Source organism: Myodes glareolus, chromosome 1 (genome assembly GCF_982192425.1).
Source record: "Myodes glareolus chromosome 1, mMyoGla1.1, whole genome shotgun sequence".
Taxonomy (NCBI): Eukaryota; Metazoa; Chordata; class Mammalia; order Rodentia; family Cricetidae; genus Myodes; species Myodes glareolus.
Genome location: NC_142026.1, coordinates 131,464,361 through 131,478,642, shown reverse-complemented (window position 1 = coordinate 131,478,642; position 14,282 = coordinate 131,464,361). Strand labels below are relative to the sequence as shown.

The following is a 14,282-nucleotide window of genomic DNA, read 5'->3' as shown; positions in this document are numbered from 1 at the left end:
CACAATATTCTGGAAATTGGTCCAATCCCTATTTTCTCAACTCTATCTCTCTTTGCCTTCTATTGAGACTTTCTGGCGAGGAGAAAAGACTCAGTCATGTGGGGAACGTTGGGTGGCAATTCTTGTCTATTCCCAGCAGTCTTCATAAATAAGACTATCTCTCAGATTTGCACACAGACTTATTAGCATCATGACTGCAATCATGGAGAAGATGAAGGGCACATGGGCATGAAGTCAGTTTAACAAAATGAGTTTCTTTCCTGTTGAAGTCTTTGAAGAAGACAGTCACCAGAGGACAGAGACTTGTATTTAACCAGGTTATGAAGCATGTCGGCTTGATGATATGCTCTTGGCACTAAGTCCTTAATTAGAAATTCCGTGAGAGCTGCTCCCAACAGGTGCTCCAGGACAAAATGATGAAATGATCTAGAAGGGAACTCCTTGCTAAGCACACAGCGCACAAGTGTGGATGAACAGGAAGGAATAACGTGTCATTTGTACGAGAAGCATCATGACAGTGTGCTGGATTTTGAACGAGAGCGTGTCCGTTGTGGTGGTGGTGAGTACCGCTCCCCTTAGTTGTCTCTAAGAGTCACTCATTCTCGGGGAGGTGACATTTCTAAAACAAAGTCTGGAAATACAAGCTTAAGTATGAGACTGAAAATTTGTTAGCAAACATTCTTTGAATCTATTTAATTTACCCTTGTAGAATCGTGCTAAGTTGTTTTCCTGTTCAGTTCATTCTTTAGTATTTGAGTCAAGTAGTTTGTTTTGCATGATGTAGAAGTACATCTCTCTAACAAATGAAGCTTTTAGTTAGCCTGTGGATTTGTCACTTTTCTAGAGTTCTTTAAAAATGTCCCACCTCTTCTCACCAAGGCCAATCCCTGTTGACTAAGGAGAGTCTAGGCTTGACAGGAAATACTTTGAAGTTGACCCCACGTATTTAAAACAATGTTAACAAAAGGAGTCATTTCTTCTTATTTGTAATCACTGCTAAAACCTAACCTGGAAGAAATAAATGGATGGAACAATTTGGATGAAAACTGACAAGCTCTCCATATCACCTGAAAAGATGAAGAAGCCCAAGTGATCCTGAGTGGGGGGACTGGGGGTGGACAATGGCATTGACCATGTCTCCTTTTGTTATGTCTAGCTCTCATGGCTGGCAGTAAATTTCTATCTATTTATTGACACATTCTGTTGGTATGCCGAAGAGGAGGCTTTCTTTTACACGCGAGTTATTCTGGGTGTAAGTAGATTTAATGACAATCTGTTATTGTTTCAGAAAAGCCAGTGCCTTCTATTTTTCCAAACTTCCATGTTTTCACTCTCCCTCCTTTCCATGTCTCTAACTTGTGGACAGTCTACCCTAGCATGGGCCCGAGCATCTGCAGTGTGCCTCAATTTTAACTGCATGCTAATTCTGTTACCTGTCAGCCGGAATTTCATTGCGCTGGTGAGAGGAACAAGTGTGGTAAGTACAAAAATATTTTAAGTAAGCTCAGTTGTTTCTTTCTAACATAGTGCATCTGGAGGCTGGAGAGATGGCCCAGTAAATATGAGTGCTTTCTATGCAAACCTTAGAATATGAGTTTAAATCCCCAGAGTCCATGTAAAAAGCAGGGTGTGTGTGTGTGTGTGTGTGTGTGTGTGTGTGTGTGTGTAACACCAGCACTGCTGTAAGTCAGAGGCAGGAGACTCACCAGAGACTAACTGGCCAGCAGCCTAACTAACTCCAGGCTCTATAAAGGCCCTTATCTCAAGGGAATAAAGCAAAGACTGGAAGAATAGGCAACCTGATATTCTCTGACTTTGTACTGTGTGCATACATACACACACACACACACACACACACACACACACACACACACAGACAGTTTCTACAAGTGTGATTGAAGAACATTACTTTCCTATGAACCTCCCAGTAGTTTGTGTTTACACTAGTTAAAACCGAAGGTCAGCACACCCGATTTGACTTTGGTGTTTGTCATTGGCACTGGACTTGTCACTCCACCGTTTCCCACGTGGAGATGAAAGGATTATGGCGGTTTGAACTGCAGATGTTTCTGACTGAAGGGAGATAAATAAGATGTTGAGACAGGCTCCACTTAGGGAGCATCCGAGTTCCTACCCTAACCACCATCCCAGGGCCTGGATGGAGTCTGGTGATTCTGACTGGTCAGGGCATGGTAGCGCCTTTCCTAACCATATTTATTTCACCATGCTAACCACCTGCATTCCTCTCTTCATGAAAACAACATGCAGAAAAATAAGATTGCCAGGCACCTTTATGAGAAGAAATACTTCACTGTGGAATCAGCGCAACCTAATGAATATTAGTTATAGATGCAGAGCGGCTTTCTTACATAATAAGAAATAGTGTCTGAGTCACTAGAAACACATGGGCGTGGCAGTTATCGCTTCTGCATCCTTTAAGCTGACTGAGGCAAGGCTATAAGGTTTATTTAAGAGCTTTGAGTTATAGCCAGAAATCTAAGAATTCCAGCACTTGGAATGAGCCAAAATTTCGGCAAAACAGGTAAAAAAATTTTGGGTTTGCTATGATTAATTGTCACTGGCTTGTAAGTCCTGTGTCCTGACCTGAAGCAACACAGAGGTCCGTGGAGCCTGAGTCTTGACCTCTGAGGTCTCAGGGCAGGTTAGCTCTGCGTCCACCGCCTCACTTTCTGTTCTTTTGTTTTGATGCTTCAGTGCTGCAGAGGACCATGGGGAAGGCAACTAGACAAAAACCTCAAGTTCCACAAACTTGTTGCCTACGGGATAGCTGTTAATGCAGGTAAGAACTTACTAATGGTCCAATAGGCTTGTTTGGTACTGACTTCATAGTTTGTGTCTATCTCTCCCAGTCTCACCTCTAGAGAAAAGAAACTTTGACCTTTTATCTGACCACATGACACCTTGTGTTTACATTTCTTTTAGTTTCTAATCTATACTCAAATGAGTTTTTCCATAATAATGCCTCAATTATCCAAGGAAAGTTATTGAAATTTCCTTTTGTTTGTGAATAAGTGGATCATTTGTAATACAATGATAGATGCCTATTTAAATGAGCATTTTGCTATTCATAGAATCCAAAACTAAACCAGTTTACATCCAAAATCTCACTTGTATAACTGGCTACTGCCAGTTAGTGACTGTTCGATGCAGAGAGTCTAGTGTTGGTCTTAGTGTGGTAAGGATACCTTACTCTTAGCTCTGACATCAGAGGCAGAACAAGGAAAAAAGAAAAGAGTGGTCATGTGAACTGGATTCTGAAGAGTATTGAGTTAGTGAACATAGAGGAAGCATGAAAAAATATACATTGTATAGTCATATGAGCTGCTACTATCCCTGTTACTCTGTCATTTAAGAAGAAATTAGTATCTGCGTTCAAAGTCAGACACCCAGGAGGAAGAAAAGGATGAGAGGGGAGGCTGACTTGTGGTTTTGCTGGGAACCAAAGACGTTGAAGTAAAGGCCACCGGAACCATAAAGAGTTATGATTCAGGACTCTTTCTCTCAAACTAATTTAACTATAAAATGTTTTCCTCATTTGTTTTTATTCTCTCATGCATAAAAAATAGCAGAGTAAAAGGAACACTCAAAACAAATGTGAATTTAATTAAGCAACAAGACATGACAGACGGTGCCCGAGTGCCAATTAACACAACTTTGGGTGTGCAGTGAGACATAGGGAGAAGATTCTCCCCATCGATTGTCTTAAACGCCATATCAAACCAACTCAAGATCCGCTTTACAGAAGGGCTTTGTGGTTTGTGAGGAATTTAATGTAAACAAAATCAAGTCCTAGAGGAAGCAGTTGGTGGATGGGGGTTAGAGACAAGGCCGGTCTAGCTGCACCTCTCAGGGCCTGGAAGGAACGCTGCAGGATATACCTGTGTGCTGAGAGCACTTGGAAGTGAGTCGCAATGCCTGTATATAGACATCAGCTTGGAAATGGAAGTCTTTCCCACACTTTGAAACTATCAAAAATCAAAATTCATTTCCCCTGACAACACTGACCTCCCTGTAGTGGGGGCAGATTCCAGGCACAGACTAGGAAGCCAGAAGGAATTCTAAGGATCTCTGGCTTGCTTTAAAATCTTCAAAATTCCTTGTTTTTAGCTGGGCAGTGGTGCTGCATGCCTTTAATCCCAGCACTTGGGAGGCAGAGGCAGGCGGATCTCTGTGAGTTCAAGGCCAGCCTAGTCTACAAGAGCTAGTTCCAGGAAAGACACCAAAGCTACAGAGAAACCTTGTCTTGAAAAAAACAAAACAAAACAAAAAACAAAACAAAATTCCTTATTTTTACATTAGAAATAGAGGTTGAACACAGTAAAGGGGCAAAAAGGATCTTATTACTATACATAGCTTAAAGACAGACTCAGTCTTTATAAGAAAGCTATACAGATATAAAAGGGGTCATCAAAATCCGTCAGAAAGGGACATAAATGCTACATGAAAATGTGAGCTATGAAAGGCTTTCTTCTTAAACCTCTGGGTTTATATTCTTTGCATGTACTCATAAATCAGTAGTATGAATGCATAGGTAATATACACTGAATATCTCCTATGAGCAGAGGGTCCTGATAAGACTGAGGCCCCTGTGGACTGCATTGTTTCAGGGTGGTGTGAAATTTAGTGTGAGCAGTATTTGCCCATGATCACGTGTCAAGTTTCATTTATAGTCCCTCTGTGTTTGGTTACATGAGCTCAGAGTAGGTCTCTTCAGCATTCTGTGGAATTAAATGAGCATCAATAGTAATATAATTTCTCCACCTCAGTGAGATATATGGATTAAATCTACTTGGGGAATCTGAAGAATACGAGGGCGTTCATTCACTTGCTGTAACTGCAAATAAGGTCAATCCAAATTCCAGGGCACGGTAGTTGGACTCCTCAGCTAACTTGCCACACCCTCATTACCTTTTCCTCTTGGGTACTCTCCAGAGTCCTGGATGGGTTTAGATGTTCCCTCTGCCAAAATTCCCTCTCCTTCATGGTCCTCCTTGAGAAAGGCACTACCATATCAAGGACCTGCTGTCTGACCACTTGTCCTAGATCCAAGCTTCTTCACCTACATGCCACAACTCCCTAAACAAGAGTGACAGTCCTGTCTCTGAGCGCCCTGAGGCATGGGGTATCTCTGGAATCTTAGCAGCCCTGGTCACTAACATAAGAAGACTGCAACTGATTTGTTCAAAGCTCAGTGAGTGGCATCTACTCGCATTGGAGAGAGGCTATAGAGATTGACAGGAAAGGGTACAAGACACAAATGCCCGAACTCTGGGTAGATGGAACAGGGTTGGAGGATGAAGGGATACAAAACCACGCTAATCATTCAAGATCATAAATTCACATTCTGCTGCAAGGAGAAAAAGCAGGATGTTCTTTCTCCCTCTTTCCCCTCAAAAATTGCCGAAGGGCATTAGTATTCTTCCCAGTCCCCTCCTCTTGAACTCCTGCTGCTCGGCTCTGCTCCTGAACACCTCCTGGGGCTCACCCTGGCAGGGTCAGAGCTGTATCTCCCAGCAAAGTACCCTCATCCTGTCTTCCATGGCAACCAGCCCCACTGCTGTGGTTTCCAGCCCAACAAAGGCAGGGTGGTAGAAAGGAAATGCTCTCCTTCGTCCAATCCTTGACAACGCAATTACTGCATTTCACATTAACTAAGAAATGTGGCTAGCAACTGTGCTTTTAGAGGGGGCGTGGGGCGAGCAAAACCCCGGTTTCATAGCTACACCTTGCTTTCCTCGTTCGTCCTTCTGCCGCATTCACGGGGGAGCAGCTGCAGTCTCCCTGAGCTTATTTTATTAGCCTCGCCCATTACACTGCTTTTCAAACGGCCAACTGGCTTAATAGAGGTGTGTAACCTTGGAAGAAATGCATCCGCGAAGTTTGCATGCCAACCTCTAATTTCTCATCCGTTTCCCCTAGAAGTTGAACTGCAGGCTCTAATTGGTGGGATCACTAAAGGATGTAATTAGAGACTGGTGGGTGTAGGCTAGGGAGGAGAGGAAAGAGGTAAAACAATGCTATCTCTAATCAAGGGCATCATGGAAAAGGCAGTGACAGGAGCCATTTCTTCCTGCCTTCCTGCTTGCCTGCCTACGATAAGCAAACCCCCTCCGACCGCGGATAAATCGTGTTCAGGGACCTGTAAGCCCACTGGCATAAAAATCGTAGTTTCACAGCCTTTACGTTCTTATTAACGTGGATCTTTCTGGATTCCCTGGTCCATGGCAGACCTTGAGGACCCCGCCAATTGAAAGGCAGTTCTTGGAGCCTGGGTTTCCATCAACGGAAGTTGTAAATTGTGACCCGCACAGCTCTTTCTGCAAATTCTGCAGCTTGTGTCTGCCAGGTTTCAGGGGTGTAAAATTACCCTGAGTGCAACTCCTGATGAGTTGCTAAAATTAGTTCGCAAACATCAATAAACAGAGCAGGGGCAGGTTGAGACGAGAGGCTACAGAATAAAGGTACTGAGAAAATAATGATTTGGATCTCCCAAGGTAGAGACCGCCCCAAAGGCACAAACTCCTCCAGATCTGACCTCTAACAAATTGCTACCAACCAGTTCACCACTTCCACTGGAGGTACGCAGAGAGTCAACAAGGCTCCATCCGGAGTCCTGCCTCGTAGGTTTTAATGTGACTTACAAACACATGGCTCAGAGCGTGCTGGAATGCATCGGCTCTCTACCAGTCCCGCATTGGAAAGGCAGCCAGATTCTAACTTCAGAAGCACGGGGGAGATTCTCTTCCTAGGTCCTCGCTTCCATGCCACCTTAATTAAGGGGTGCCTCACTCCAGACCCTCTGCCGTATCTGACAGGCAGGCAGAAGGGTATTAGAATTGACCCCTTTCCAAGATCCCCCCAATTATTCCCCCTTTGATCTCCAGGGGAAAAACTAAGAAGGGAAAGAAAGACATAAATGGCACTTTCTTGGGGCGACTAACTCTAATTGTAGCTTTTATGATTATTTTTTTGTCTGCTCTTGAATAAAACTTCCTTATTTGAATTCAGAGGTTCACGGATTAAATGTGCATGCACAGCATTGCCAAGATATCTGGTCTCTCGAAAAGTATTTTGGTGAGAAAATAAAATTGTAGGAAGACCCGCTGACAGCCCGGTACCTCGGGGTGGGTTATGGAAGGAGGGAGCTTGAGCTTTTGCCAGGCACAGCTGAGTATACCATGGAAAGTCGGCAAGGGCACACAGGAACTCATTCTCAGTCAGGGGCTTTGGATTCAGTGCAAGAGGGAAGTTCTCCCATTTAAATCACTCACTGTGGAGTCCTGGAAACAAATTAACATATAAATTTCACATCTGTAGAATCTTTTTGAATGATAAGCATTTTCAGTGAGCTTCAAGCACCACGTGGCATCACGTGATGAGAGGATTTAAAATGCCATGTGGGGGTGGCATGGGCATTTTTTGCTCAATCTACCCATTTGACAGATAAGAAAATAGAGGCAGAAATAAAATAGGTAACTGAAAAGCATCCACTTTGGTGTTATTTCTGCTAGACACTAACACCCAATCTAATATGATTGAAGGTATCTCAACGACTATCCTGCTAGAAACTAATGCATCAGCATCTTACACCCACTTCAGAAATAACTACTGCCATACCACAATGTTTTGATTGTTCATATTAAAAAGAATAAGATGTATTTTTTAGAAAAAGGGAGAAAATACAATGTCTGAAAGGGAAAAGAGCAATACCTATCCTGTGACTTCCAGGTCCCAGAAATGCTGAGTTTAACAGCTCACAGATCTATTTCTAGTTTTCCACTTAGGTCAACTTTTAGAGGAAAATAAAGCATTTACACGATCAAAATGGGCTCCAGGTTTTTTTATCCTGAGGGTCCCTGAGATAACTAAAATAGTATGTATTTAATATACGTTGTTAAACCAAACGAAGGTGGAGAAGGCAGAAGCCAGGAAACATTTAATATATAAGCTTTAAAATACTTGAAAAATACAGATAGCATAGTTCTAGCAAGGTCCTTAGAGGTCACCTCTTGAGAGGTGTCTTGGGTTTCCTTCTCCACTTCGTTAGCGCCTTCAGCTCAAAGAGAAGAGACATGGCAACAGAAGAGAATCAGTAGCTCCATGTCCTAAGTCATCCATCCCACATATTGTAGTTTAATACTGTTAGATTCTCTTGTGGAAATCAACCAATCAGAAGCAGATTGTGATCAACAGCTCATTACAAGGGAGCAGAGTGTCAGGAAACCCATTTCTTCCTGACAGTTGGCGACAGACGGTCCTTCTCCTTCGGCAAACGAGTCCCGTAATATGATATGAAAACCAGTTTCCATTCTCTCCTTCGGCAAACGAGTCCCGTAATATGATATGAAAACCAGTTTCCATTCCCGGGAAATGGGAATGCCCCCGGAACCTGTCTCCCTGGAGGGAGAGTGAAAGAAAGAGCAAGGAGAAAGAAGTGAGTGGGGGAGGGGCCAAATGGAAGCAAACACTTAGGATAGCTGATGACCTCAGACACCAGAGCAGAGCCATAGCTATAGAGCCAGGGTGGTGCCACACCAAAGGGCCCCAGGAAGACAATCAGAATGTGATCTAAATTCACAGCAGGAGCTATTTAGAATAAATAGTAAAGTTAGTCAAAATAAACAATATGGCCCTTGTGTGCAAAGACTGACCTTGGGGTCACATAAGCAGGTTTTCATCCGACTTTCGCCAATGTCCTTTTGAATATTTGTCTGCAAAATGGGGCTTCCTGCCTGCAGACCAAATTAGGAGGCACACCTACAGCATTGTTGACAGCGTCTGGTATGCAGTAACATATGAATACCATAAGAATATGGTAGTATTCTGTATATACTACCTATGAGAGATATAACTTGACTTTTAAAATTAGTCAATTATTAGAAATTTAGAAATTATGGGTGATGTCAGCCTTGAATTTAGCAAGCACTCCCCATTTTCCCTGCACCATAGTGTAGAAGGCTGATGCCCAGGAGTCTCTTTCTTCTTGGATTCCTGGACTGAACAACAGACCCCTTACAGACATGGCCACATGCGGTGATGGAGTGGGAGTATTGATCATTTTCATTCCTCTGTGGAAATATCTGATGTTGGGTATTTTATAAAAAACAAAACAGATTTGTTCATGAAGTGGAAATACTCAACAGTGTGATGCAAATTCCTTCAAGCCGCCCTGGGGCTGTGCTAAATCATGGCAGAAAGCACTGTGTCTAAGCCACACAGAGGGAGAGATCATTGTGACACCTGAAGCCAGAACACAGGAAAGGGTAGCAACGACCCCTCTTTGGAACCACCTCTTAACGGTCTCATCGCTCCTCAGCATTACCATGTCAGTGTCTCCACGTGAACCTTAGCAAGGACAAGCCACATACAAACCGTGACAGCTCCTAAGGAGACAAAGCATTATGTATTGGATGAAAACTTTGCCGAGCTCACTGAGCCCATAAGGCGGCAATGAAGATCAAAGCTGTAGAAACACTATCGCTTTCTTTGGGGGAGCTTCAGAAGTGTGCCTGATTTAACTTTCAACTTAAAGCTTAAAGAAAAATATGCCAGATATAGACATCAGTAGATACCCATCTCCAATCAGAAAACAATTCATTGCTTTCTTGATCCTTCCTTTTTAATCCCTGTCTTTCTGTAATCTCAATGTCATTTAGCAAGTAGTTATGAAATATTTACTGATGCTAACGAGTGTGTCAAGATGAGGTTTCAAAGAGGGACAAGTTTTGACCAGCCAAAGTCCTTTGGAGACAGGTGAGCATAGATAAATTTTCAGAACAGTACTTTCTGAGAAGCTGTAATCAAAACATGGTGTGTGTGTGTGCATGTGTGTGCACTTGAAGAATGTGTGTACAAAACAGCTTTTGAACTGAGTCTTAAAGCATGAGAAGAGGAGCTGAATTTGAGAGAAGAAGCTCAGTTTACAGAAAAGAAAATTCTGCTAGATAGAAGACAAAATTTCTTAATAACAGCGTGGCTCTGACACAGTCACCAAAACAGCAGTGATATTCTGAAGAGTCTAGTGTGTGCATTCATGCCTACACATGTGTCTTGTGTGTGTGCAATCATACTTGCACATATGTATCTTGTGTGTGTGTATTCGTACCTGTGCACATGTGTCTTTGTTTGCATTCAGCCCTGCACACATGTGTCTTGTGTATGTGCACTCAAACCCACATGCATGTGTTTTGTGTGCATGGATTCATACCTGTGCACATGTGTCTTGTGTGTGTGTGCCTTCATGCCTGTGCACATGTATATATGGGAACCAGAAGTTGGTATTAGGTGTCTTCCGTGCTTGTTTTCGATCATATTTTTTGATACAGGGTCTCTCCAGGAGGTTGGAGCTTACCATATTTCTGGGATCAACTGACTGTCCAGCAATTCCAGGCTTCAACCTCTCTCTCTGCCCAGTATTGAGATTATAAACCTGAACTGCTGTGCCCAGCTCTTACACAGGTGCTAGGGACAGACCAGAAGCTGCTTAGGTTTTTTTCCCTTCATTCTGCCCCACCTCCAATCACAGTGGACAACCATGGAGAATACTGTAACATACCCACAATGTGTATCGACTATAACAGTAGCTGGCACGGTTACTTCCCTTTGAGGATGCAGAAGTTATGGAAGTGGGAAATAACTATGTCCTGAATAATGAATCCTGCAATCACACTGGAGTCTGATCATAATGGTGTGTGTCAACTGGCCACCCACCTTGGTCTCCATGGAGATAATGTGACAGCTGACTTCCTGACATTGTTCCCAAGCTAGGAGAAAGCAGCATGGACACAGAATCCTCAGATCAAATCATACTGTATCCTTGAATTTGTCCTCTTTACCAAGCACTTAAACATCAGCTCTCAGAATTAAATAGCACACTTCCCTTAACAGTACAGAAAGAATATGTTTGGTTCCACAAATACTGGATCTGGCTCATTTCAATTCTGTAAGAATCATCTCTGTGTGTGTGCGTGTGTGTGTGTGTGTGTTTAAGCATATATATACATATTTGTATATACCTATACACACACATACATGTAAAATATATGAGAAGGATGACAGAAAATAAGTCTGAAAAAAATGTAAAGACTCTATTTCCCTGGCATTAACCTATATGTCAAATAAACATATATTGCAGTGAATGATACATCATGTCCTAGAATAACTCTTTCTTATTTCTTCAGGAAGCTTTGTATTTCCATCCCTATCACTGTATCATCTTTCCTTATGAATTATCTTGTCTACATAACTGCCTTGCTAGGACTACTGTTGTGCTATGATAAAACACCAAGGACAAAATAGCAAGTTGGGGAGAAAAGGATTTATTTGTCTCCACCACTGAAAGAAATCAGGGCAGAAACTCGAACAGGGTAGGAATCTTGAGGCAGGAGCTGATGCAGAGACCATGGAGGGGGTGCTGCTTACTGCCATGCTCCCCATGGCTTGCTCAGCCTGGTTTCTTACAGTTTCCGGGACTACCAACCCAGAGGTGGCTCCACTCACATCAATCAATAATTAAGAAAATGCTCTACAGTCTGGCTCACAGCCTATCTGATGGAGGCATTTTCTCACTTGAGACTCCTCCTCTCAGATGACTGTGGCTTTTGTCAAGCTGACATAAAAATAGCCAGCACAATAACCATGTTCTGACATCAGGACTTGCATCACTTCCAAAGTGATCATATATTTAAAATTAAATCATAGTAAATTGAGATGGCTTTATTTTTTAATATAATTAAAATGCATGTGAAAAACCATTCACCATATGTCCCGTTCCAATTGAGACACTGGGAAAGATGGACAGATAAATCACTTATTCTTGTCGGTTGCCAAAACCAGAACAGAGAAACTTAAGGTAGCAGCATGGCATTTTGAAATAGCTAAAAGGCGCAAGTTTGATACAGCCTATGTTTGATGCCTCTTCATTCTCAGCGATCCACATTCTGGCACACTTGGTCAACATGGAGCGCTACCACCGGAGCCAGGCCAAGGATGCTGAAGGACTGCTGGCTGCACTTTCCAAACTTGGCAATGCTCCAAATGAGAGCTACCTCAATCCTGTCCGCACCTTGAATACGGTGAGCTCTTGCATGGTCTTGCTTCTGCAAAATCCTTCTCCTCCCATCCCGATACCGAGAACAATAGTTTGCAAAAGCTTTACATAAGAGAGCTGGATAAAAGAGGTTTCTGCCAAATGCTAATATCAATTTCACCTTTCTTTTTTAAAAGCTACTTTTCCAACCATTAGCATGGCTGGGATGATGTGGGCAAGGAGAAAACACACTCTGCTTAATTACATTACAGTGAAAGCACATACATGGTATCTTAGGAATGCAAAAACCTGATAAAGCCCTAATATTAAGAATTTTGAAAGTGACTCCTGATCAGATTTCCTTCACTGATGTTAGATTGGTAAAGCATTCACCCTCCAAATCCAGAAGTGATGGATTGGATGCTCCATTTTCAACCTGCAGATTGTTTTCTGGGTCTGTTCTCTGCACCTCCTATTCTGGCACATGTGTGAACAGCTAGTTTGCCAAACCAAACATTGACCAAAGAAGGTCATTTCAGAGTGATAACTGCATGGCTAGTGACTCCATTAATGCTAATACCTAAAGGTACAGAAAAGCAGTGCCTCTGGGGGAAAAAAATAAAATCAGCCACAGCATCCTATAATAATGGCAAACTCACAGCATCCTACGGTAAAGGTAAAAAAATCAGCCACAGCATCCTATGCTAAAGGTGAAGTCACAGCATCCTATGGTAAATGTAATAAAATCAGTCACAACATCCTATGGATAAAGACTTTCCTCTCCCTTATCCCGCCCTTACATCTTCTTTTAATGGTTCATCCAAACATTTTTCTATGGACTACCATTTTGGAACAAAGACCAGTTGTTGTTGTTTTGTCTAGAAAAAAATAATCTGTTTTCCAAGAAAAGTCTTAAGGCCATACACCCCATCGATAGGAATCTCTCTGTCTGTTACTACCTGGGTCCTCTCTATAAGGCGTGGTTTTGCTCAGGTTCTTTTATTTGAGAAGGAAAATTCAGATTCTAGTTAGGAGGAGATTCTTCCAAGTCAAGTACTTGATTTTCTCATGAAGGCTTCCAACATCAGGCCATTAATAAACCAAATTCCCTTTTCTTAACTGACAGCAATTAGAAGCACAAATTTCATAGCTACAAATCAAAGCTGCAGATGCCCTAAGCATGCAGAAATGCCTTTTAATGACGTTTTGTTGAATCTCAGAATTTATCTGGCCACCTGTTTGGGTCTACATTTTCCCCCACTAAGGCTTTACAAAATTCACTGCTCACGAGAGACTCAAGAATAAATCTCAACATCTTGAAGAGACTATGCGATAAATAGTGTTTATTATAAATAACCTTTAAAGCAATTTAACAAGCTAATTAAGCTACTTCAAACACAGTTGTTTCAAAATTTTAGAAGCAACATACTAGGTAAGTACTAATTAAGCTCAGAAGCCCCTTAATTTGGGTATTTGGAGAGATGATTATCAATAACTCAAAACATACATTGAAGCAACTCCTAGGTGATGCAGTGAGATTATTTTAGACTATTTGTGGCAACTCAGACCAGTCCAGAAATGTATCCCAGGGAAACAAGGAGAAATCTGTTATAATAATAATAATAATAATAATAATAATAATAATAATAATTGAATGAATGATTTGAAATTAGCACATCAAATGTTGTAAATTGACTTCTGAAGTTCTGAGTACACTTACAAAAAATATTTGAAATGTTTTATATATACCCTCTTCCAGTTTATCCCACTCTCCTCTTCTGTGACGAGAAGAAAGTAAACAATGGAGAAATCCCCGTCCAAATTTCTTTCAGATCTCAAAGCAGCCTAAATTAATGAGGTTTTACTGACAAAAGATACAGTGTGAGTTTACTGAGCTGTATTTGGTTCAGTGATGGGAACACGGGGTATGAATACTAATGACTAAGCAAGAATATGGGAATGCACGATAGAGACAGAACACCTTGTAATTAATATCCTCAACGGCTATTTCACTGTCCCTCACACTCATGGGTCAGATTCCGGCCCTTTGAGGAGTCCTCACCAGATAAGAATAGCTGTACCCTTATTGATCACAGAGGATTTACCCAGCCCCGTTCCAAGGCCCCCTGAGGGAATATGGAGGAAATGCAAGTCATGGTCCTTCCAATTAAAAAGCTGGAGCAAGGCAGAGCCATCAGGGGAGCAGAGCGTGCACCTGCTTTATTAGGAGTGC

At 42.1% G+C, this 14,282-nt stretch overlaps 1 protein-coding gene across 1 annotated transcript in view; it reads left to right on the top strand.

The window, feature by feature from the left end:
- The first annotated feature begins 511 nt into the window (after positions 1–511).
- Positions 512–14,282, top strand: part of Nox3 (NADPH oxidase 3) — a 62,241-nt gene continuing 48,470 nt past the window's right edge. Inside the window, exons 1-5 of the mRNA XM_048420224.3 lie at positions 512–559; positions 1,157–1,252; positions 1,367–1,477; positions 2,716–2,800; positions 11,950–12,095. Coding sequence (XP_048276181.3) covers positions 512–559; positions 1,157–1,252; positions 1,367–1,477; positions 2,716–2,800; positions 11,950–12,095 — 486 coding nt within the window. The remainder of the gene's footprint in view (positions 560–1,156; positions 1,253–1,366; positions 1,478–2,715; positions 2,801–11,949; positions 12,096–14,282) is intronic.